The sequence below is a fragment of the Leptopilina boulardi genome, unplaced genomic scaffold (genome assembly GCF_019393585.1).
Source record: "Leptopilina boulardi isolate dan_hultmark-lab unplaced genomic scaffold, ZJU_Lbou_2.1 LbouV2_169, whole genome shotgun sequence".
In the NCBI taxonomy this organism is placed as follows: domain Eukaryota; kingdom Metazoa; phylum Arthropoda; class Insecta; order Hymenoptera; family Figitidae; genus Leptopilina; species Leptopilina boulardi.
The window spans coordinates 1,048,351-1,075,735 of NW_026137717.1; the positions used below are offsets into that span (position 1 = coordinate 1,048,351).

A 27,385-nucleotide genomic window follows, 5' to 3' on the forward strand; every position below is an offset into this window, starting at 1 on the left:
ATATTTCCTTTATTTTCTTATTCCAGAATTTTTCATTTTTTTTTATTTACGTAATTTCCCTTTTCCCGAATTTTTCATTTTTCTATTTTATTTTTCCTACATTTCCGTTTTCATAGGAAAATTCGGGAAAGAAAAACGATAAATAAAGAAATTCGTGAAAGAAAACTATTATAAATAAAAATACGAGAAAGAGAAGTTAGAAATAAAGAAAATCGGGAATAGGAAATCTATAAATTTTAATAATTCTCGAAGGAAGAATACTTAATCTGGAAATTCGGGAAAGAAAAACTATTATAAATAAAAATTCGGGAAAGTAAATTCATAAATAAGGCAATTCGGAAAAGAAAACTTTAGTATAGAAAAAATGGGGAAAGAAAATCTATAAATTTTGGAAAAAAAAAAAAAGAAGGGAAAATTCGGGAATGGAAATTTATAATCCTGAAATATTCGGTAATAAAAAGTCATAAAAATGGAAAATTCGGGAAATATATGTTATAAATAAATTCGGGAAAGAAAAGCTATATACTTGGAAAATTCGGGAAATACAAACTATTAATATAGAAAAATTCAGGAAATATTAATTACAAGTAAGGAAATTCGGGAAAGAAAATTTAAAAAACATGGAAAATTCGGGAAGGAAAAATAGTTTACTAGGAAATTCGGTAAAGAAAAGCAGTAAGTAGTAAAAATTCGGGAGATAAAAAATAAAAAAAAATTCGGGAAAGGAAATTTATAAACCTGAAAAATTTGTTAATTAAAATGGAAAATTCGGGAAAAATACGTTATAAATAAATAAATTCCGAAAAGAAAAGCTGTAAATGTGGAAAATTCGGGAAAGGAAAAAATTCATTCATTCAAATTTTCCTAATGAAAATAAAAAAAAAATGAAAATTTGGCAAAATTTACGAATAATAAAAAAAAATTTTCTCTTTTGACACTAATAAAATTTTTTTTGTTATTTTTTCTAAATATACGTGAAAAATTTGTTGAGTAAATTATTATTTATAAAAGCATTAGTGAGAAGGTTTGGTGGCATTATTGTACTAACTTTCCCACATGCATTGCACCTGCCTTGTCGGTGAAAGGATTAAAACTGGTCGTAGAGTGTATATACTCGTAATACTAGTCTCTCAGACGTGCCACTTACAGTTGGGTATATATATTTTGCTTTTGCAAAAATTTCTGCAATGTTACACAACAAACTGTCCGTTAAATCTTTCATTTTCTTCTTAAATATTGTTGGTAATACGACACTTTATTATATATAGTTACGATTTTTTTTTTCCAAAAAGAAAACGAGAAATTTAAAAAAAAAAAAAAATATTTCAAATTTTTCTAAAATTTTTTTTTTTTTGCATTTATTTAATTTTTACTTATTTTCTTCTATTTTTATACATAATTATATTTTTTTCAAATTAATTGCCAAATGAAACTAAATAAAAATCAATTGTTTTATTCATATGAAATTTTCTAATTAAAAATCAAAGTAATAATAGTGTATAGAAATAAATTAAATAAATTTAAAAAAATAATTAATTATTAATTATTAATAATAATGTATTAATTTTTTTAAAAGAAAAATTAATAAATAAATTACTAAATTAATTTTAATTTTAGTAATAATAATAATTTATAAAAAAAATAATAAAAAAAAAATTATAAAAATAATTTATAATAAAAATAATAATAATAATAAAATAAAGAAATTATAATTAAGAAAAATGATAAATACGTCCCTGGAGGCCAGTGTCCTTAACATCCTCTAGAAATAGGAGTACAAGAATACAGGTGCATGCACTTTCCTGATCGGTGTAAGAAAAAATAAAAAAAAAAGAACTACATAGCCATTTTTGTTGAAGGCTATATATGAATGGCTACCGTGTGTGGCGATAGCAAAATTGCCCATTGTTACTATATTTATCCTAACATTTATATAAATTTTTTTTTTCTATTTATTTAATTTCAAATAATTTAAATAATTTTTTAATTTTAATAATTTTTTTTTTAATAATTTTTTATACCGTAAGCGATTACAATAAAATAATAAAATAATAAAATAATAATAATAATAATAATAATAAATAAAAATATTAATAATTAATGTACAAAATACCAACACAGAGCCCAAAAATTATCAGATAAAAAAAAAATCAGTAACAATTTTCATTTTATGTAATTTCATTATTTATAATTATTTTTGAGCCAAATTTTTATTTGTTCGAATTAATTTTTTTTTTTTTTGTAGAATTTTCCCTAAAAAACAATATTCTATATTACAAAAATTTTTCAAAAAAACCAAAAAATTTACTTCACAAAATTTTTAATTTGTTCGAATTTTTATTTGTCAAAATTTTTATTTACTCTTGAATTTTCAATTTAACATAATAGACGCATTTTAAAGAATTTTTATTGGCTATAGAATTTTATTGCAATTGAATTTTCATTTTTATTCATTCAAATGAATTTTTTTAATTTGTTCGAATTATTATTTGATATAATTTTCCATAAAAAAAAACTGATTTTTCTGCTGAATTTTTTATCGAAAAATCATTTAACAAAAAATTTCTTATTTTCATTTGTCCAAAATTGCAAATGACCGAAAAAAACCGGTTTTTATGAAAAATTATATCAAATAAAAATTCGAACAAATTAAAAATTCTGTGAAGTGAATTTTCCGTTTTTTTTTAATTTTTGTAATATAGAAAATTGTTTTGGAGAAAATTCTGCAAAAATACTAATTCGAATGAATAAAAATTCGGATTAAAAAATAATTATTGACAAATGAAATTCCATAAAATTGGTTTCTATTTTTAAAGAGATTTGGATTAATTTTTGGTTTTTTTTTTTTTTTTTTTTGTTAATTTATACAAAAGATATGAATATTTTCAGATTTTTTTTTTTTTTTTTAAGATGAGATTCCATACAAGATTGGCATTATTTTATAATATATATAAAGAGAAGACTGTACTTTGAAAAACCCGACAGATTTCTTCTCGACCAGTTATCCTTGAGTATACCGATCCCCTTGCTCTCGAGTCTAGATCTCTGAGAATAAATTTCTACTACCTTTTATATTTGTTGCTCAAATTTCAGGTGAAAGCCACGAGAGATGATCTAATCACAACCATCCTTGATTCGAATTTAATTGAACACTATTTATTAATATTAGATTCTTATTATTATTAATAATAACAATTAATAATTAATAATAATAATAATTTATTATTTTTTTTATATTTTTTAATTTTAAATAAAGTTTTTATGGAATTTTTTAATAATAATAATAATAATAATAATAATAATAATGGTAATAATAATAATTATTTTTTTTTCTTTTGTTAAGAATATATATCATGAGCATTGTTGTTTTATCATTTGATTAAAAAAAAAATTTTTTTCACCACTCAGGAAAAAGACACAAATATTATATATGTAAAAAAATAAAAAAAAAAAGAAAAGACGATCAAAATTTATATTATTATGAATTTTGCAAAAAAAAAATTTATTGAATCTCTATATTGAAAATCAACGAGTTGTAAATAATTCAAGGCTTAATTAAATTTGAATATTTATACAAAGTCTTTTTGGGTGCAGTTCCGAATAGCACATACCTCTGATTTCGATAAAACTTGGTATCCCTACGTAATTTGGTGCGCTGATTACGAAAATCATAGTGAAAATTGGCGGAAATTTAATTATCATGGTAAAAACCATAAAAAACACCATAAAATCATGGTTTTTTTCGATTATCTCGTAAAAAACAAAAAACTTCGAAAAAAGTTTTAGACGAAAGTTGTAGATCTCTAAAAAACACACATTTCATGTTTTATGCATTTTTTACCAAAAGTCATTATTTTTCGAGAAAAACGCAAAATAGTAAACACGGCCTTCGGCCGCGTAAGGTACTGCTCGCTTCTCTTTTTAAGAAATCTTGGCGAGAGGGGGTGGATGTGTCCGAAAGTAATTTGCAGAAATTATCATATTCACCATTACTCAGGATCCAACGAATTCCGCAAAATACTTTCGGCCATATCCACCCCCTCTCGCCAAGGTTTTTTTAAAAAGAAAAGCGAGCAGTACCTTACGCGGCCGAAGGCCGTGTTTACTATTTTGCGTTTACCGCTGCTGTAGACTCCACCCCACAATTTCTGCAAATTACTTTCGGACACATCCACCCCCTCTCGCCAAGATTTCTTAAAAAGAGAAGCGAGCAGTACCTTACGCGGCCGAAGGCCGTGTTTACTATTTTGCGTTTTTCTCGAAAAATAATGACTTTTGGTAAAAAATGCATAAAACATGAAATGTGTGTTTTTTAGAGATCTACAACTTTCGTCTAAAACTTTTTTCGAAGTTTTTTGTTTTTTACGAGATAATCGAAAAAAACCATGATTTTATGGTGTTTTTTATGGTTTTTACCATGATAATTAAATTTCCGCCAATTTTCACTATGATTTTGGTAATCAGCGCACCAAATTACGTAGGGATACTAAGTTTTATTGAAATCGGAGGTATGTGCTATTCGGAACTATATCCTTTGTTTAAATACTTGTTTTAAAAATTGGAAAAAAAAATTCTATTTACAATTATCTTTGTTTTTTTTTAGCTTAATTTTAATTTTTAACATTTTTTTCCAATACTTTATTTTTGTGTCTAAACAAATTTTTTTTATTTATTTATTTAAAGTATAAATTATGAAAAAAAATTTATTTAAAATAAATAAATAATATTTATTGAAATCAATAAAAATAAAAAGAATTACAGAAAAATTTTTTTAAAAATATTAAAAATATTAAAAATTTTTTTTTTTTTTGAAAATCCAAAGAATAACGGTGAGCAAATTTGCTATTGAGAGATGAATCAAAATTTGAATACCAAATTATTTAAAATGAATATGGCAAATTCCTCTTGATTCCAGAGAACTGCCAATATATATATATAGTGGGCTTAGACCATTTTGTGTCATGCAATATTTATATTTATACTTTCATGAATTTATATATATACGTTTGTATAACCATTCGTATTTTAATGCGCATTAATTTTTGAAAATTTTTTTGTTTTCCTATTTTTTTTATTCTAATTTTTTTGATAAACAAATTTAATTAAAAATATATATAAATAAAAGAATAATAATAATAATAATAATAATAATAATAATAATAATAGTATAAATAAAGAAAAATTTTAAATAATGGCAAAACGTTTAGTAAGCATATAAATGTTGTTTTAGATGACGAACTAAAAATTTACTTTACTTTTCACGATAATATATGAAATCACATTCCCCATATTGAATCAGAGTTTATTTTTAAAAATGCGTTCTACCAGCGTCGATTCATTATTACAATTTTTAAATATCGCTTCAACAATTCTTGATGTGAATCAGCTGTTCGAAGTCCGACATTTTGGAAGTCACGTGACTGTCCAAAATTTTCGCGCCCTTTTTCAAATTTCAAAATATTTCACTTTTGTATTTATTATTATTTTCTTTTTCTTTATAAATAATTTCTAAATAATGAAAAGTAAAATAAATAAATTCATTTCTATTGTTGTTTTATTTATTTTTACAATTGTTGTAATAATATTTATAATAATTATTATAATATTATACCTAACTATTTTTAAAATTTTAAATTTTTTCGTTTATAATTCTTTTTCTATTTATTATTATTGTTAGTATTTTTTTATTATTATTTATTAAAAAATATAATTTATTATTATTATTTATTTTTGATATACATTTATAAAAATTGCATTTAAATATATTTAAATATTTAAAAATTTTTTTTTCATATTTCGAGGGAAATAAATATTTACAAAAAATTTTTTTTTTTTGAAAGAAAACAAGGTGGATGACCCTTTCAGGCCATTCTGCAAATAAAAAAAAACCAAAGAAAGAAAGAAAGAGAAGAAAAAAAAAGAAAAAGACGCAAAAAACTCGTTTATCTCGTTTTATTAGAAAGAGTAACTTAATATGTACACGCATCCAGTTTGCAAAGAGTGCCTTTCACTCTATATAGAAAATTTCCTTCTCTAATCAAAAAAAAATTAAATATTTTTTGTTCGATTCAAATAAGAGAAATTTTTATATTTATTTGCAATTTGTATTTATTTATTATTTATTCTTTACCTATTTATTAATTAATTATTAATTTTTATTAATTATTATTTATTATTTATTATTTATATTATATTTAGTTAATATTTTTTTCCATTTATTATTATTATTATTATTTATCTATATGTATTAATTTACTTTAAATATTTTTTTAAATATATTTTTAATATTTTTATTTATATTTATTTATTTTACTTGAAATCAAAAATTATTTTTTATTTTTCAATTTTGTTAATTTAATTCTAAAATTAAAATTAATTCATATTTTATGAAAAAAAATCAATTTTTCAGAAAATAAAATAAAAATAAAGGAAGCAGTATAATTTGAAAATAATTAAAAGTCATATAACTGACTGTTGGGAATAAAAAAAAAGAAAAAAAAAATTCTGAATAAATGATTATTATTTTACATACACAGAGGCGTCACTCGGTGGAGTACGTCATTTTACTGTCAAGTGAGCGTTACGCAAACAATATATACCGTAAATATATAGACAACACACAAAAACGCACAAACAATGTATGTATATATACATATATATATATATATATATTTTTCTTTTTTTTAAATAGAAAAAAAATTCCTCAATGCTTATTTAAAAAGATAAAACTTAGTTGGCAAAATTCAATTTATGCAAATTTTAGCAAAAATTTTTATTATTAATACAAAATTAATAATTTTATTATTTTTTTAAAAAAATATTTAACTATTTATTATTAAAAATAATTAATTTGTTTATTATTTTTCTTATTATCGAATATAATAACAAATAATAATAAAATAAATTTTATTTATTTTTTTAATTTTTATTTTATTTTTTTTTGTGTTTGTCAAATTGTTAAATAGAAGAAAAAAAAAATTTTTTAAATATCAAGAGAGAAATTTTCGTTTTATATTTATAATAATAAGAATACAAAAAAATTTATTTCAATACCTTTGACGGTGACAACTTTTTATATTTCTTGAAAAAAAAAAAACTAAATAAAATGCAACGTCAGTTTCACAAAGGATTGCGCGTACAATGGATTTTTCTGGTTTTCTATTTAGAAACCTTTAAAGAAATTTAAAATTTTTTCAATTTTTTTTTTTTATTATATTTAATATTATATTATTTAAAAAATTATTTTAATTATATATTTTTTTATATATTAATATTTTTTTTTATAAATTTATAAAATATATTTTTATATTTTTTATAAATTTATAAAATATATTTTTATATTTTTTATAAATTTATAAAATATATTTTTATATCTTTATAAATTATAAAATATATTTTTATATTTTTTATAAATTGTAAAATATAATTTTTTTATAATTTACAAAGAATAATTTTTTTAAAATTCAAAAAAAAAAAAAAAAAAATTCATCAAAATAACAATATTGTCAAGAGTGCATTAATTAAATGAAATACAATCGAATCTCAAAATCTTTGGAATCCGGAAGATAATGATCGTTATCGTTCTTCGCTCAGATGAACGCATTAATTGCTCGTAATATTTGTTCGAAAAAAAAATCATTAAACTTCCCAATCAAATTCTATTAAATTTGACAAAAATTTTTTTTTCGAATTTTATTAATAATAATAAAATTATAATGATAACTATAATTTTCTAATAATTATTTTTTACCTTTTCTATTTGTTTATTAACCAAAATAAATAAAAAAAAAATAATAATAATAATTGTAAAATTATTCCCACTGTGAAAGGCATCGAAAAATTATTTATTAAATTATTATTAATAATAATTTATAATAATAATAATAAAATAGTTAATAAATAATAACAAAAATAATAACAAAATAAAATTTATTAAAAAATAATAAAAATTCAACATTTTTAATAAAATTGATAAAAAAGTAATAATGTTAATAAAGAAAAAATGAAAATAAATAGAGAAAAGCAGAATATAATGACAAAAAAAAAAAGAAAAAAATAACGGGAAATTCCATACAAGAGAAAAATGAAAAAAAGGACTCGTGCGAAGAAAATAAAAAAAAAGGAACAGCTGCAAATCAAAAACTTGAATAGTGAGCGTGAAACCTTTTTTCCAAGAATGAAACACCATACTGACAGCTGGTCCATCCTCAACATCAGTTAATTCCTTGATCAGCAGTGAAAAATCTCTATTTCTTTCTTTCTCTCTATCTCTCTCGAAATATTTTAATGAGAATTTTTCCCCATTTCTTTTTTTTTTAAAAACCATAAATCATTTTTTAATACGAAAAAAAAAATTATTCGTTATTAATTTATTTTTAATTATTTTTATTAAATTATTATTAAGCATTTTTACCTCCTCCTCTCTCTCTCAAAAAAAAATTATTATTATTATTATTATTATTTATTATTATTATTATTATTAATTTATTATTATTTAATTGTTACGTTAATTTATAATAATTAGGAAATAGTAATTTATAGTAATTAAAGGGAAAAAAAAATCTTTACTTGAAACAACGATAAGTTTCACTGGAACAGCGATATGTTTCACTAAAACAACAAAAGTTTTTTCGCTATTCTAGAGAAATATTTCGTTCAGATAAAGATTTGTTTTCAAGATTTACAATTATTATTTTTTGAAAAAAATTGAATTACAAATATTAACAATTTATAGTAATTCAATGGTAAAAAAAAATGTTTACTTGGAACAGGAATTATTTTCACTGGAACAGCAATATGTTTCGCTAAAATAACGATATGTTTTACTAAAACAACGAAATTTTTTCGTTAATCCAGAGAAATATTTCGCTGTTTTAGATAAAGATTTTTTTTTAGATTTACGATTATTATTATTAATTGAAAATAACAATTATTATTATTTTCAAAATATTAAATTACAATTATTAACAATTTATAGTAATTAATTATAATTATTAATAATTTATAATTAATTATTAACAAATTTTTAATAATGTTTAATAATTATTAACAAATTTTTAATAATTTGTAATAATTAATTATTAATAATTCAGAATTTCTAATTGATTTGAATTTTCATTTATCCGAAATTGCAAATGACCGATAAGCAATAATCGATTTTGACGCGATTTTCAATAATCAATCAATCAAAAAATTATCCATAAAATTGTGATTGATTGATAATTTAAAAATCGCGCCAAAATCAATTGTTGCTTCGGTCATTTGCAATTTCGGACAAATGAAAAAATTCGGCTCAAAAATAAATGGCAAATTTCTCTCATTGAATGGAAAAACATTTTCTTTAAAAAAAAAAAAATAGAAATTAAGGGTATGTACATAGTAAAAATAGGAAAAAAATTTTTCGTGAAAAAAAAAAACGTACCGATAGTCGAATACCATTTCCATGATGGGTGGTAGTGGCTCTTTCGAGCGGTTGGTGGGCGGATGGGTGATTCCCCATTTTGCGTTCCTCTTGTAATATTTCCTTTTTTTTCAAAACGTTTTGCTTGCGAGTTGATGTTTTTCGATTGGTCAGTATATGAATGTAACGTAGCACAACCACGTACACACACACAAACACTCACATAACGTGGCGGCTAGCCTGAAGAAGACAACGGTCTCAAAACCAGGGTTCACCAGACACGATCATGTAAAAACCATTGGGCGACCTTCCTGTTTGCAGGTGTGGCCGGTTTTATATATATATTTTTTTTTTACTCCAAACCACAATATCCGGTTGCACTTGCACTAGTATCGAAATACTTGCACCAACACTAATCAATATATATATATTTTTTTTCTTTAATTATTAACAAAACAATAACAAATAACCGTCAATTATTATTATTATTATTATTTAGAACGCGCTTTCACGTCCTTCGCATTCCCAAGTTATGCACCTTTGATATACACATGAAAACAATATAATTTTCAAGTCGGCACCAAGAAACTGAGTAGGCTTCCCGATCGACACCAATCTCCTTATGACACACACAACATTTCAACATTGCACACCTATTTCTCGACAGGCGTGTATTGTTGGATAGAAGGGTTTCTTCACAATCTGCAAAAAAAAAATAAAGGAAATTTCTCGTTAAACGATTTTCAATTTTTTTTCTACTTTTTTTTTCCTCTGGATATGTTTCCGACAGTCGATTATTGAAAAATTAGAAAAAAATTCTTTTCGAAAGATTTCTGGATCTTAATTTGATGATTTTAGACACGAAAAACTTTACTGCGCATGTCTAGATAAGGTAGAATATTACTGCGCAGGTTATGGGCCCATAGAACACGAGTGCGCAGATTTTCAATGCCTAGAAACTTACTGCGCATAGCTGAATGGTACAGAATGTTACTGCGTAGATTTAGGAGCCATAGAAACTTATTGCGCACATTTGGAAACTGTAGAAACTAACTGCGCAGATTTTAAACCCATTGAAATCGATTGCGCAGATTTGTGGTGTTTAGAAACATACTGCGCAAGTTATAGAACCTTCATTGGCTGATTTTTGGTGCAAAAAACTTCACTGCGCAGATTTCGGATGCCCAGAAACTTACTGCGCATAGCTAGATGGCATAGAATCTTACTGCGCAGATTTGGAACCTATAAAAAATAACTGCGCAGATTTTGGGCCTCGTAGAACCTGAGTTTTTCGTCAAAAAAATCTAATTGCGCAAATTTTAGTTTCTTAGAACTACGTACTGCAAAAAATTTTACTATTAATTTTTCACGTAAAGAATCTTATTGCTTAAATTTTGGGTCCATAGGATCTACTTGCACAGATTTTGGAACGTTTTTGAATAAAGTAATCCACAGAAATTTACTGAAGTTTATAAATAAATTTTTTCCCAATATTTTGGGGCTTATAGAAAGTAATTCCATAGATTTGGATTCTATAGAAACATAGTTTGTGATATAAAAACACACTGCGCAGATTTGGATGCCTAAAAAATATTTTTCCAGAAATGAAAGTGCAATTAGAATTTAACTACTGAAGGAAAAGAATTTACTGCGCAGAAAAATATCCGAAAAAAATTCTACTGCGCAACTACAAACTAATTCGGCGGCTATGAATTCCGACAGAATTAAAATTCAAATATCTTGAAAAATATTGATTTTTGGAAAATATTTCTTGAACAAAACTTGTAGAGCTTTTAAATATCTTCAAATTCCATCCGTTTATTTTGTATAAAAAATTATTTGATAATAAAAAAAACGTAAAAATAAAAATTAGGAATTTTTCAAATTATTCTAAAACGATCGTTTTAGGAAACATATCCAAAAAATTAATGAAAAAATTCGAAAATTTTCTGCCAATGATTTCTGTTTTTTTTCCAAATTGAAGCCTATGAAAACTATAATTAATGTAACAGTTTATTAATTTATGTTTTAAATTTTTTTTGGTAAAAAAAAGGAGGAGATAAATATCAGTAATTTAATAATATATATTGTTCTAATTACCGTTGTCATGAAATCTGATTTTGCCAAGAAAGATAATAAGGCTTATATATCTTATCAGCATTTCTTAAAAATTTCTTATTATATTCTGTAAATGATATTTTGTATATTTATATACAATAGAAATAATTACAAAAAATTCTTTACGTAAAAGAAAAAAATAAAAGAAAATTTTTTTTTAAGTATTTTAGAAAAACAAAAACATTTGCATAACAAAGCAAAAAATTTTCTTTGCCAAAAATTATTCTTTTTTGTAAAAAAAAAAATTATAAATAATAATTTAGGATCGCTTTTGTATAAGAAGCATAAAAAAAAACTAAAAAGAAAACTTGGCAGAAAATTTCCCTATACTCAGAATATTAAAAAAATTATCAATTTTTCCTCAAAAGAAAATCTGTACCTGAATATTGTCATCCATTAAGAAAAATATCCTCATCACTATAATCCTCTTTTGTTCACAAAAATGCAAATACAAAACACTAAAACTTTCTGACAAAATGAGTCAACACTCGCTTTTCGAATAACAAAAAAAAAAACCACTAATTTTTCGATCCAAAAGCACAAGGCACTAATCCAAAGTGTGCAGATTTCACTAAAATTTTTAAAAATTAAAAAAAATTATAAAAAAAAAAAAAAAAAAAATTCATCAGCAGAGCCGGCCGGCAGCTCGCTCTATGCTGGAAGCAAACAATTTTGCTTCGTGTGTGCCCTTCTCGTAGCTCGTTTAAACAGAAACTGGTCATACCAGCTTGTTGGCAAACCTGACGTCACACAACAGGCTTTTGCCTCTCTCAATACAGAGAGAGAGTGGGATGTCCAACTGGTCTTGTATCATATATATTTTTCTCCACACTAATACAGACCTTTTTCTTCTTCAAGTAGCAGTTTAAACATCCTTCTCAATATTCCTTTATTTAAAATCTCTTCGTTTTCTTCTTTATCTGCTATTTTTATTTGCTTTTTGATAATCATTCTCTTTTTTTTTTTATCTTTTCTCCTTTTTTTTTGCCTTCTTCTGCCGTTTTTTTTATCTTCTCTTTATCCTCCTTTAGATGATAATTTTTTCTATATACACAAAGAATTAAAAAAATTCCAATCAAAAATCCTTGTTTTTCTGATGAATCATTCGTTACGGAAATCAATGTTGGGTGTTAAATTCTTATTTCTTGATAAAATTCAATCGGACCTTTTGCATTTATCTTCTGTTGGAGTGCCAAAAACAGTGTAAAAGGTCCGGATTATTTAAATGCATCCAAATCGTCAAAAAAATGATGTTTTTGTTGATTTTTTTGGGTTTATTGTTAGGGAAAATTAATTATTTAGCTTATTTCACTGTTTAATCATTTTTATTCAACTCAATTTTCCCGGGATTATCAAATCGATGACCTCTGAAATGTACACACAGAGAGAAATAGAGGTTCCCACGTTTTTCCGTTAGGCACCGTCACGCTCAATGACTTCCGGTGACCCCACCGGAACTAGAAATACGTTTAATCTTGTTTTTTTTACACCCCTTAATTTTTTTTTTTGCTCCACAATCTTCAAAGATTCGAAGATTTAATGATTCAAAGAATAAGAAAAAAAAAAAAAATCTGTTCTCTGCAAATCAAGGTCAAGTTTGTATTGGAAAAAAATAACCCACACTTGCAGTACCATCTATCGGCGATTGTCCGAACTAAAAAATGTTCAACTGTCACTATTGTTTCTGTTTCCTTTTTTTTTTAAACAACACTTTTTAAAAATCAAAAAAAAAAACCGGTTAATTTTTTTTTTTTTCACTGGTGGGCGAATTGAAAAAATGAAAGAAGAAAATAAACAAACTGAGAGATAGAACCCCCCCAACAATGTAAACGTGAATGCTGTGTATTGGGCCCAGAGTTTCTGATCGGCGAGAATGACTCGACGCCCTTGCAGGGCTGTAAATTGTGATTTTGGGGCCCCATAAAAAGAGGGGGTAAAGAGGGGGCTAATTTTTTTAGGATAAATTTGGTAATTTATATTTTTCAGGGGCGAAATTTAAAGGGGGCATAAGGGGTGAATTTAAAAATAAGATTTTTAAGTTTTTTAAAAATTTTTTTTAATTTTTTGAAAATTTATCAATAAGAGAGAGAGAGAGTAGGAAAGAGTGTCGTGGGCCCAGGTCAATCGTTGGCACGTCGCAAAACGATTGTCAGAGGGGAGAACAGCTGCCACAGCAAATGCTTGTACATCTGCTGAAGCAGCAATACTATATACCAAGAGGGAAGTAAAGAGAGAGAGAGAGAGAGAGAGAGAGAGAAGATGAACAACTTTTTGATTTAGGATCTGCGGTCTCTCAGGAAGTGAACGAGGGTGGACCACGAAATTAGTTTTAATCTCCAAAAAACTTTTTCTCATCCTTTTTCGGTTTTTTTTTTTTTTTTTAAAGAATACTGTTAATTTAATCCCCAAAAATTAAACCATTTATTAAAAAAAAAATTTTTTTTATTTCTCCCTCTAGGAATTTTTTATTTTTACTGCTTTTACTATTTTTTTCCCTTTTTTTTATTTTTACTACCTTTTTTTGGTAATTACAAATTTTTTTTGTCTTTGTATTATTTTTTGTATTAGAAAATTTTTTTTTGTCATTAAATAATTTTTTTTGTAATTAAAAATTTATTTTCCCATTGAATAATTTTTTTTGTATTTAACAACATTTTTTTCGTCATTGGATAATTTTTTTTTTTGTAATTAAAAATTTATTTTGTCATTGAATCATTTTATTCAGGTTGGAAAAGAAATAAAAAAAAGACGGGGGGAGGGGGGAAATTCACGTGAAAATCAATAAATATTCGATGTGGTTCATGTGTTAAAGAATCTCATTTTATAATAGTTACCCTCACAAAATATATAATTGTGGGTCAATAGTTGGCAGGTATATAAAGAAGGGCAGAAAACGTGAGAGAACAAGGAGAGGAGGAGTGGTGGGGGGGGGGGGGGTTCGAGAATTGAACTTACCCCAAATGCAGGTTTTGTTGGACACTCAAAATCGTCGCACTTGACTGAAGGGGTGTTTTATTAATTATTATTCAAAAGAGGGTGAGACTCCTCTTCTTCTTTTTTTTATTCCTAAACAGGTTGTGCAAAACAAATTAACAAGCATTTATAAAGTAATTTTTTTCCTAAAGGGGTGAAAAATAATTTTCGCAAACAAATTATAATAATTAGAAATTAATTTGAAATTACATAATAAACGATTTTGAAGAAAAAAAATAATTGATTTTTCAAAATCGTTTGTTATAAAAACAAATGTCTTGTTAATTTTGAATTGTTTTTTTGATAATTCTTAATGGGACCTTCAGCAATTGATTATTTTTTCAATGCCTGAAAGTAAGGAAAAGGTCCCGAATCAAAAAAAAAAAAATTATATTATTTTAAATACCACTTTTTGAAATTTTTTTTGCATAATTAATTAAGGAAACGAATTTTTGTCATTTCCATTTTGTTTCTGGATAAATTTCAACAGAACCTTTAGCAATCACTTATTTTTGCAATGCCTTGAGTATAGTAAAAAATAGTCCATATTTTTCAAAATCATCTGATTGGTCAGAAATTGTGTATTTATTGAAAAAAAAATCCATTGCTTTCAGTTACAGAATCCAAAGTTGTGAAAGAAAGTCCCAATTGTTTAAATTCACCTAATTGATCAAAAATCGTTTATTTATTGAAAAATCCGTAGTTACGGAATCAAAAATTTGTTACTATTCGGTTATTTCTGGATAAATTTGAACGGGACAAATTGCATTCTCTTACTTTCGAAATGCCACCAGTGAGAAAGAAGGTCCTGATTATTAAAAATTACCTGATTGGTCAAAAATCATGTATTTATTAGAAAAAATCCATTTTTATCAGTTAGGGAATCAAAACTTTGTTACTATTCGGTTATTTGTGGATAAATTTGAACCGGACAAATTACATTCTTTTTTTTGGCAATACTCTGACTGGTAAAAAAAATTCCCGATTGTTTAAATTCACCTAATTGATCAAAAATCGTTTATTTATTGAAAAATCCGTAGTTACGGAATCAAAAATTTGTTACTATTCGGTTATTTTTGAATAAATTTAAACCGGACAAATTGCATTCACTTTTTCTTGCAATGCTCTGACAGGGGAAAAAGTTCCAACAAAAAAATACTGAGTTTCAATTACTATTATATAAAAATAATAAAAATAAAATTTTTTTCCTTCACTTTCGTCACGTTCGCGACTCAATGAAATGTAGAAACTAAGTTTCTTTTCAATAACATAGTTTATACACCGTGTGTGTTATATATTTATACAATATATAGTGTTCAGCATTATTTCTGAAGTCAAAGCATAAATATTACTGTTGCTGTTTAGTAATATTTTTTTTCTTTTTTTTTAAACGACAAAAATAGACCAGGCTTGAGAATTTTTGGTCTGTATACGTTTACATATATATAATAAATATTCAAGGCCCCTGAATAAAAAATTATTCGAACAAAAGCATATACATATGTATATGTGATTATGTGTACAGTGTGTATAGAGTTGTCGGCAGAGTTCAGAGTGTAATATAATAATACAATGAGGTTTTCACATTGTTGATAGTTGAGGGAATCACGTAGAATTAATCGCGACATGAAATCGGGTTATGGCAATTATCCAACCGTGTCACTGTCCTCCTATATATATATACACATATATATATATCGAAATAATTATAAAAGCATTATTTACACTATTACAAAAAAAATTTTTTTTTTTAAAATAGAAATGAATTTATATTTTACATTTGATATTATATTTTTTCTATATATAGTTTTCCTTGTAAATTAAATTTTTTTTTTGCCTTTTCTTACCATAATTTTACTTTTTCTGTATCATAATTTTACAGTATGATAGAAAATGCAAAAAAATTATGATACAGTAAGTAAAATTGTGATTAAAAATGTAAAAATTATGATACAACATGTAAGCTAAAATGTAAAATTATGATACTAATTGTAAAATTATGATACAAAATGTAAAATTATTATACAAATTGCAAAGTTATGATACAAATTGTAAAATTATAATACAAATTGCAAAGTTATGATACAAAATGTAAAATTATGATACAAATTGTAAAATATATGATGCAAAATACAGAAATTATTATACAAATGAAAAATATGATGTAAAATTATGATACAGTAAAAAAATATGATTCATAAGGTAAAATTATCAAAAAATGGAAAATGTGATATAAAATTATGACATAGTAAGTGAAACTATGATTAATAATGTAAAATTATGCTACAAAATGTAAAATTACGATATAAATTGTAAACTAAGATTAAAAAAATACAAAAATTATTATACAAATGTAAAATATGATGTAAAAGTATGATAAATTAAGTAAAACTATACTTTATAAGGTAAAATTATGATACAAATGTAAAATATGATACAAAATTTTACAATATGATTCAATGTACAAAAATTATTATAGAAATGTAAAATTATGATGCTATAATTAAAATTACGATTCAAAATGTAAAATTATGATACAATTTGTAAAAAATATGATACATATAAAATTATAATAGAAAATTGGGGAAAAAAACGTGACACTAAAAATTTTTTCAATAAATTTCAATTACTATATAATAGTATTATAATCCCTGCTGTTAAAATTTATTTAGTTTTATGTGATTACTCATTAGATATATGACACTGAGTCTATTTTTAAAACATATGCGAGTTTTAATTAGAAACTGCACTTTCACTCATTCACATATATATATATATATTGAATTACACTGTAAAAAATAATGGAAAATTTCCCATACAAATGTAAGGATTTTTTTCAATACTTTGTATGGAAATATTCTTTACCATACACAAGTATGGAAAAATTTCAAAACGTTATGGAATATTTTCCATTTTATGGTAAAATTCCAAATCCCTGTATGGAAAAATTCCTATACGTATAAAATTTATGTATGGAAAAATGCTTTTCCATACACATGTATAGAAATATTACATAACATTATGGAATATTTTCAATCATGTATGGACAATTTACAAACATTATTGTATAATGAACATTTTGTTATATAATATAATTTATTAAATTCTTTTTATTAATTCATAATAATAACAACAATATTTTAGTTTATGTGTCTTATTTTTTAACAAAAGTGTTGTAAAAAGTAAGGTAAGTTTATTTCATTTATAATAGTTTAAAAATGTTAATTAATTAGTTGTAAACATTGTTGTTGTATAAATAAAAAATATTTTTATTTACTGTGTAAATTATGAAATATAAGTATTTAAAAGTTAAATGAATATTATAAAATTGTGAAAACAACTTACGTTATTTAACAAAAAGTTAAATACAATTATTGTTAAATACAATAATAGTTTTATAAAAGATTTGTTATATACTCTTAAATATTTTTATTCTAAAGTAACGATAGAAATTTTTTTATCTTTTGTAATACATATTTTCTTATTTTGAAATGTTTGTCACATCTGGTATGGTTTAGGATGACCGGCTAAGGGTTTCTTATTTCAAGAGAGATAATTTTATGAGTTTTCCTTGACCATTTTTTTCATAGTTTTTTGTAGACAGAAAGTTTGTGAGATTTTTTAAATGAAAATATAGGAAATTTTAGAATGTTTTAAATGTTCCCCATGAAATTCTCGAAAAAAGCCCTTTCAAGCGTCAGTTGCTCTCAAGCAATAGTCTGGGAAACATACTACGAGAAAATAAAACCGTTTGTGTTAAAAGTTTTTTTAAAATATATAATATGAGGAATATTCAAGGATTACATTTACATTACCTATTTGTGGTATGTTTCAAAATATATTTTTAATTGTATTAATAATTTTGGATAAGAGAAAAACGTAAAGCGTATAAAGAATTTAAAAATATCTGAAGTAAATATTTTTTTTAGAAATAATATCTAGAGAAACATTAACTACATTAGTTAATAAATATTTTTATAACAAATTTCATACTTAAAACAATTAAAAATAAATAATTAAATTATCAATTTTATATTCAGTGTGATAAAACTTCAGAAAATTTAAGTAATTATTATTTTCATTGCAGGAAAATCTTTGTTTAACGAAGAAGAATAAAGACGTTAAGGTAAATATCTTATTTTATATGTTATATTAATATGTATATTTATTTATAATACATAACAAGAAATTATGTCAACCTTAATTATTTTTTCTTGATTTTTCTAGAGTCTTCCAAAAAAAATAAACACGAATAATGGACACAATAGAGGAAAAAACGCAAAACGAAGAAGTTGAATTAGTGACTGGAAAGTTAGCAACAAGTATCTAATTTATATCACAATTTCAAAGTATAAGATTCATTTGTTAAATGGTAATTGTATCTTAATGAAATAAAAAATAACTTTCAATATTTAAAAAACAAATATACTCTACAGTTTATTGTACCAAAAATTCCAAATACCGAAAAATATATTCTATAAAATTTGCATGGAAAAATTAAAGTGCAGTATATATTAATATTACTGTACACCACATTTAGTTATTTCCATACAATTTTATGGAAAAATTACCATTTAGTTTACTAATACTGCCATACAAAGTATGGTTTTTTTCCATACAAATTTAGGGAAAAATTACCATTGTGTATATTAAGTTTCCTATACACTGTATGGGTTTTTTCCCATACAAATGTATAGCAAAATTACTATTGTGTATATTAATTTTCCCATACTCTTTATGGGTTTTTTCCATACGATTGTAGGGTAAAATTACCATCGTGTATATTAATATTCCCACACGCTTTATGGGTTTTTTTCCATACGATTGTAGGGTAAAATTACCATTGTGTATATTAATTTTGCCATACAATGTATGGGTTTTTTCCCATACAATTGTATGGAAAAAATCCATTACTGTATGGGTTAATTACGTCCAATACATGTATGGGAAATTTACCATAAAAATTTTTTACAGTGTATTATATTGTTTGCCAGTGGATAATTTTTCCCATTGAATTTTAATTTTTACTATAATTTTACGTTTTATCCTTCAAAAAAAATTTATTTTGTGTATTATTTTTATTGGTTTTTTTAAAAATCTTTTTTGTATCAAATTTTACACTTTGAATCATAATTTTACCTTTTTGCTAATAGAATTTGACCTACTTTCTGTATCATAAATTTTACTATTTGTATCATAATCTTACCTTTTTATTAATAAAGGAAATTTTACTGAGTTACTGTATCATAAATTTTACTAATTTCTTTGCTATAAATTTTACTCTTTGTATCATAAATTTTAAAATTTATATCATAATTTTACCTTAGTACAACAAAATTTTTATCTACTTTCTGTATCATAAATTTTACACTTTGTATCATAATTTTACATTTCTAGTAAAGGAAATTTTACCGAGTTACTGTATTATAAATTTTACACTGTGTATCATAATTTTACTGAGTTGCTGTATCATAAGTTTTACTCTTTGTATCATAAATTTTACATTTTGTATCTTATTTTTTCGTTATTTGGGAAAAATATTTACCGAGTTTCTTTATCATAAATTTTACACTTTGTATCATAATGTTACCTATTTATTAACAAAATTTTACCGAATTTCTTTATCATAAATTTTACTTTTTTTGTATCATACTTTTACAATTTTTCTAACATTATTTTACCATTTTTCTTGTATCATATGAATTTTACTCTTTGTATCATAATTGTACATTTTTTTAAACATAATTTAATTTTTTTTGCATCATAAACTTTGTTTTTCTTTTCCTAATAATTATACATTTAATTTCTAGATCTCTTTTTTTAATTTTCCTTTTTCCAATTATATTATTAACTATAAAAAAAAACGGGAAAAATTATTTTTCCTCCCCTCCAATTCAATTTTATCGTTTCATGGAAATATACAATTTTTCTTCACTCAACTTGTTTCTTATTATCATACATAATAGTCACCTGTATAGCAATATCAATAATAATATTAAAAAAAAAAATTAATAATAATTACAATTGCCATACTCTATATGTACATAACCTTTGGTAAATATAATAAGTAACATTTCAACTGCTTTTTTTTCTTCTTTCCATTTTTACAAATGCCTCGTATCTATATACGAGAGTGTGTGACACTCAATAAATTATATGAACCAATAGAATACCAAGGTTGCAATTTACACGCATAAAAGAATCTTGTCAAAGAGCGCGTTTTTCTGAAAAAAAAGGTAGAAGGGTAAAAAAAATTATCAAGGTCTCACACTATCTTTTTCATGTTGATAATTTAGAAAAAACAAAAACCCTTCCAACTTTTGTCAATTTTCTCATTAACAAATTTATTTTTAAAATAATTTTAATTATAATTATTAGTATCATTATTGTTATGCTTATCATTATAATTATTAGTATCATTATTGTTATGCTTATCATTATAATTATAATTATTATGATTGTTGTTGTTATTGTTATTACTATTAGTATTATTGTTGTTATTGCTATTATATTTATTTTAATTACTATTTTCGTTATTGCTTTTGTTGTTGTTATTGTTCTTATTGCTATTGTTGTTATTTCTATTACTGTTTTTATTATTGCTATTGTTATTGTTATTGCTATTGTTATTACTATTGTTATTGCTATTGTTATTGTTATTGTTATTGTTATTGTTATTGTTATTGTTATTGTTATTGTTATTGTTATTGTTATTGTTATTGTTATTGTTATTGTTATTGTTATTGTTATTGTTATTGCTATTGTTATTGTTATTGCTATTGTTATTGCTATTGTTATTGCTATTGTTATTGCTATTGTTATTGCTATGGTTACTGCTATCGTTATTGCTATTGTTATTGATATTGTTATTGCTATTGTTGTTGTTGCTATTGTTATTGCTATTGTTATTGTTATTGCTATTGTTGTTGTTGCTATTGTTGTAGTTATTACTGTTATTGTTGTTATTTTTATTATTGTTAATGTTATTGCTCTTGTTATTATTATTATAATTATTATTATAATTATTATTATTATTATTATTATTATTATTATTATTATTGTTGTTGTTATTGTTCTTAATGCTATTGTTATTGTTGTTATTTCTATTATTGCTATTGTTTTTGTTGTTATTATAATTGTTATGGCTACCGTTGTTATTTTTATTACTGTTTTTGTTGCTATTGTTGTTGTTATTATTTTTATTCCTGTTGTTGTTACTGTTATTGTTATTAATTGTTATTGATTATCAAATAAAAAATGAGAAATTTTATAAATTTGCAAATTTTTGTTTTGTTTCTGAAAAAAATGCGAGACATTAGTCAGCGCACTATTTTCTTTTTTTTCCGGTGAGTATATGATTGATCATCACATTTCAAACCGAAAGGTATAACAGCATATTTTATGATGAAGGGATGGTTATATATGTATGACGAAAAAGCCGGAAGAGGTCGGGGGTGGTGGGGCAGAAGGAGAGAGAGCGAGAGAGAGAGAGAACATTTGCTAGAAGAAGGGAGAGAGAGTGCAATCGATACGATACTTCCGTTATTGTGGAGGGCAAACGTGACATTCCTCCCTGATTTCTGTATATTATGTATATGTATGTTAAATACTTATATTTTTTAAGTGTATATATGCAAAGAAAAAATAAATCTAAAAATGAACCAAAAAAAATTTCACACGTTTCTTTTTTTTCTCTATTATTTTAGATAATTTTTATGTGTACTTTGTATGCTCAAAAATCCGTTAAGGAAATCAATGTCTATTAGTGTTATGTTAATTATTGATAAATTTTTATCGGACAAATTGTAATCTCTTCTTTTTCCAATGCCTAAAGTCGTGAATAAGGTCTCGATTGTTAAAAAAATAATTTAGTTACTCAAAAAATTGTTTATTTGTCCAAACATGGACAATGTATTTTTGTTTGTGTAATACCATTTTTACAATTTGTTTTTCCTATCGTTTTCTTTTATCTGGTGGCAAAAAAAAGGTTGATTTACATCCTTTTTATAAATTAAAAGAGAAAAAATTGTTTACAGAAAAAAAACCCCACGTTTTTAATTGTCTTTTTATTGCTTTTTGCCTAATCATCCGTTACGGAAACAAAAGTTTGTTATTTCCTATTTGTTTCCGGATAAATTTCGACTGGACCTTTAGCAATTGCTTATTTTTGCAATGCCTTTAGTAGTAAAAAAAAGTCCATAATTTTAAAAATTACCTGATTGATGAAAAATTGTGTATTTATGGAAAAATCCGCAGTTACGGAATCAAAAATTTCTTACTATTCGGTTATTTCTGGATAAATTTGAACGGAACAAATTGCATTCTCTTTTTTCGCAGTGCTACCAGTAAGAAAAAAGGTCCGGATTATTAAAAATCACCTGATTGGTCAAAAATCGTGTATTTATTGAAAAAATCTATTTCTATTAGTTACGGAATCAAAAATTTGTACTATTCGATTATTTCTGGATGAATTTGAATCGGACAAATTGTATTCTTTTCTTTTTGCAATGCTAAAAGTAGGGGAAAAAATTCTCTATTGTTTAAATTAACCTAATTGGTCAAAAATCGTTTATTTATTGAAAAATCCGCACTTACGGAATCAAAAATTTGTTACTATTCGGTTATTTCTGGATAAATTTGAACGGGATAAATTGCATTCTCTTTTTTTTGCAATGCCATGGCAGATAAAAAAAAGTACCGATTATTAAAAATCACCTGTTTGATCAAAAATCGTGTATTGAACAAAAAATTTGTTTTTTTCAGTTACGGAATCAAAAGTATGTATAACTATTCGGTTATTTCCTATTAATTTTGAACCGGACAAATTGCAATAACATTTTTTTATAATGTACCAACCAATGGAAAAATGTTCCGATTGTTTAAACTTATCTGATTTTATGAAAATTATGTTTATTTATTTAATCATGTATACTTATAACAAAAAATGACTAAGGCAAATTATTATTATGACTCACCGACAATTTCCTTAGAATTCGACGTAATTCTCAAACACTTCCTGAAACAAAAAAAAGTACAATAAATTTATAAATATAATTCATTAATAATTATTTTGATTATTTAAATAATTATTTTTCACATTATATAAAATTTTTTTAAAAAAAATTAATTTTTTGTTTAATATCATGGATTTCTTAGATGAAGAAAAAAATTGATGAGTTATAAAGGAATCTCTATAACTACTTGCCGCAGTAGTTGACACCCTTAATGAAAAAAAAAAAAAATTCATTATATTGAGCGAGACGGTTCCCACGACACCCCGTGCACCAATTCTATGGGAAAGCTTTATATTGGGGTGAACTTTCATATAAAATACTCTATGACTGAATATTTACATGCTCTCACTACTTCTTCATATTCTTTATTACATAATAAGTGGATTATGATCCGATTGATGTTAACATTTTTTTTATTCGCATCATTTCTCTTTAATTTTATTATTCATCCTATTAATTTTACATCTAACTCGTAATATACAGTTGTTACAACTTTAATTTTTTGTTTGTTTTTGATCCTTAAATTTTTTGTTAACACTAATATTATTTTGTTACGGTCAACCTTATTATTACCGTTACTATTATAAATTTCTTGTAATTTTTTATTATTATTATTTTTTATTGTTTATTTTTTTTTCTGTTACTGTTTATTATTATTATTGTTGTTGTTATTGTTACTCTTGTTGTTGTTATTGTTTATTATTATTGTTGTTATTGTTTATTACTACTGTTTTTGTAATTATAGTTGTTCTTATTGTTATTGTTTATTGTTGCTATTATTGTTGTTACTGTTATTGTTGTTGTAATTGCTATTGTTTATTTTTGTTATTGTTCACATTGTTTATAATTATTTTTGTTTATTATTGTTACTATTGTTGTTGTTATTGTCAATTATTATTGTTGTTATTGTTTATTATTGTTGTTATTGTTTATTATTATTGTTGTTATTGTTTATTACTATTGTTTTTGTAATTATAGTTGTTCTTATTGTTATTTCTTGTTACTGTTTATTGTTGCTATTATTGTTGTTACTGTTATTATTGTTGTAATTGCTATTGTTTATTTTTGTTATTGTTGACATTGTTTATAATTATTTTTGTATATTATTGTTACTATTGTTGTTATTGTTATTGTTTATTATTATTATCGTTATTGTTGACATTGTTTATAATTGTTTTTGTTTATTATTGTTATTATTGCTATTGTTATTGTTCCTATTGTTGTTGATATTGTTTATGATTATTGTTGTTATTGTTTATTACTATTGTTATTGTTGTTGTAATTGTTTATTTCTATTGTTAATGTTATTTTTTGTTATTTCTTGTCATTGTTATTTTTGTTATTTCTTTTTATTGTTTGTTATAATTGTTATTATTGTTATTATCTTTGTTTCTGTTATTGTTTTTGTCATTATTGTCATTATTTTTATTTGTTATTGTTTCTTGCTTCTTGTAATTAAATATAATTTTTTTTAATAGTTTTTTCTCACATTGCAAAATGAATTTGTGTCATTAAAAAAATTTCAAGGTTATAGTTTAGTAATTGTTGATAAAAAAAAAATAAATCAAATAGCATTAAGCTCCCCTGATAAATGTGCCCAGTTTATTTAGAATGACTGAAACTATTTTTTTTTTGGTTATTTACACTGTGATCGTATTTGGAACACGACATACTTTTGTTATAAAAAGTGAAATTTTTTCTTATGTTTAAAGTTATTTTTTTCGCTCGTCTAAGTGTGAAACATGTCAAATTATCATCATTTTTTTTATTTATTAATTCTCATTATTTTTGGAGTAAGTTTTTTTATTAATTTTTTTTTTATAAAATAAACAAAAAAAAAATTCTTATTTAAACAACAATAAAGTTTTTTTTTAAAAATGAAATTTTTTTTTTATTATTGTTATTAATTGGTGAAAAATGTTATTATTATTTTTTTTATTATTTAGGTAAATAGAAGTGAGGGAAAACAATTTTCATCGGATTTATCATCAATTGATATTTTAAAACGAAAAGATGATTTAATTAAATTTCTTAATCAACAAAAAATGATAATTAATAAATTGGAATCTAATTTCTCATTGGAAATATCACAAACACATAAAATAATTTTAGATGAGGCTATTAATTTATCTAATACAATGAATGAACAAATATTTTCCTTTAATCAAAAAGTGAGTGTTTATAATATATTATATATTTAATTCACTTTTTTTTATTATTATTAATTTAATTTCTTATAAATATCAATGTTTATATATTTTATTTTATATTTCTCATTATTATTATTTATTATTTTTATTCTTTTTTTTAAATAAACATTTTAATTTTAACTGACAATTATTTAATTTCATTTAAAATTATTTTTTTAAATTTGAATTTGAAATAATTTTTTGTTATTTTTTTTATAATTTTAAAAAATCTATTTTTTTTTTTTATCAAAATTAAAAAATTAATTAAATTTACAATAAAAAAAAATAAACAATGAAGTGAGAAAAGAAATTATTAAAAAAAAATTTTTGTGAATTTAATATTTTGCTTTTTTTTTTTAATTTTAAACAGATTATGCAGGAAATTGAAAATGGATTAAAAGACAATTTTCTAAATAGAGAAATGTCAAAATGTGAAAATATGTCATTAATTTATACTGAAAATGCTTTTGTTACATTAGAAAATTATCGTACTTGTTTATTTGACACTGTTTACAATAAAAAACCAAATTTGACGAATATTAATGAAAATTTTAAAATTGGCGAAAAAAATTTAATAACATTAATAGAAGAAGCGGAAAATTGTGTTGAAAATCAAAATAATAATCAAAAATTAACATCAGAAAAAATCCAATGCATCAAAGAGGTTTGTTTTCAAAAATAAATAAAAACTTGAAAAAATTTTTTTATTTTTTTTCTATTTATTTAATTATTAGTTAAAAATTAATTAATTATTTATTTAATAATAATTAATAATTATTTATTAATTATTTATTAATTAATTAATAATTATTTATGAATTATTTATTAATTATTTATTGATTAGTTATTAATTTTTTTTTTAATTATTTATTTATTAATTATGAACTAATTATTAATGAAAAATTTTTCTATATTTTTTAGCTTACAAAAAAAAGTCAACATCTTCAAATTTTTACAATTCATCAAAAAATATTACTTAAAGTTAATAATTATCGACGAACCTACAAAGCTTCAAATTTCAATGGACAATTAAAAAATTGTAAAAATTCAATTGAAGATCCTGAAAAATATTTTTCAAATTTTATTGAAAATATTCAAAATTGTATTAATCAAAAAATTATAAAAAAACGCTAAAAAATGCAAAAAAAAAATATATATGGAGAAGAAAATGAATAATTAATTATTTTATTAATTATTATTATTATATATTATTATTATTATTTTTGCAAATATAAGGGAAAAAAAATAATTTTAAGTATAAAAATTAATATTAAGTGTAAATGTAAATGTGTATTATTAAATTAATATTAAAAAAAAAAAATTGTATTTCTTTTTTAAATCCTATGTATAACGTTACTTAACTCAACGCTATTGGAAGCAATATGCAACCCGTCTTACTTTTATGTATTTCGATGATTTTCCATAATTTTTTTAAATGATTTTATTTATTTGACTATATTTTTTTTTCATTTTTTCTTCGATTTTTCATTTATTTGTATTTTTTTTTAATAATTACTTTTTTTTCTTTATTTTTATTTCTAATTATTTTTAATTAATTAAACATTTCATTAGTAAATTGATTAAAATTTTAATTAGTTAATAATTAAAATTTTAATTAAGTTTTTAAAAAATTAGTTAAAATTTGTTGTTGTTGATTTTTTTATTTTTTTATAAATAATTCTTTCTTAAAA

General features: G+C 23.2%; 2 protein-coding genes and 1 pseudogene across 5 annotated transcripts in view; 1 reads left to right on the plus strand and 2 right to left on the minus strand.

Moving 5' to 3' along the window:
- Positions 1-27,385, minus strand: part of LOC127277519 (protein numb) — a 101,828-nt gene that overhangs the window by 23,119 nt on the left and 51,324 nt on the right. For 2 of the 3 annotated variants that reach the window (XM_051298710.1, XM_051298711.1), the window contains one exon: positions 23,467-23,507. Coding sequence is in view for 1 of the 3 variants with exons in the window: in XM_051298709.1 (XP_051154666.1) it covers positions 9,422-9,499 (78 nt within the window). In the remaining 2 variants the exon portion in view is untranslated. Of the gene's footprint in view, positions 1-9,421; positions 9,566-23,466; positions 23,508-27,385 lie in introns of those variants that run through there. The other variant, XM_051298709.1, reaches the window with a different exon arrangement.
- LOC127277540 (uncharacterized) lies at positions 1,063-26,915 on the plus strand. 2 transcript variants are annotated; one of them, XM_051298754.1, is made up of 4 exons: positions 1,063-1,242; positions 25,452-25,676; positions 26,065-26,358; positions 26,616-26,912. In XM_051298754.1, the coding sequence occupies exons 2-4, from the start codon at positions 25,551-25,553 to the stop codon at positions 26,826-26,828; spliced, it is 633 nt and encodes a 210-aa protein (XP_051154711.1). In that variant the 5' UTR covers positions 1,063-1,242; positions 25,452-25,550; the 3' UTR covers positions 26,829-26,912. The 2 variants fall into 2 exon arrangements, with proteins under 2 accessions (XP_051154711.1, XP_051154710.1); XM_051298753.1 differs by lacking the exon at positions 1,063-1,242 and adding an exon at positions 24,797-25,298 and having other exon boundaries at positions 26,616-26,915.
- Positions 20,730-24,319, minus strand: LOC127277587 (probable serine/threonine-protein kinase clkA; annotated as a pseudogene).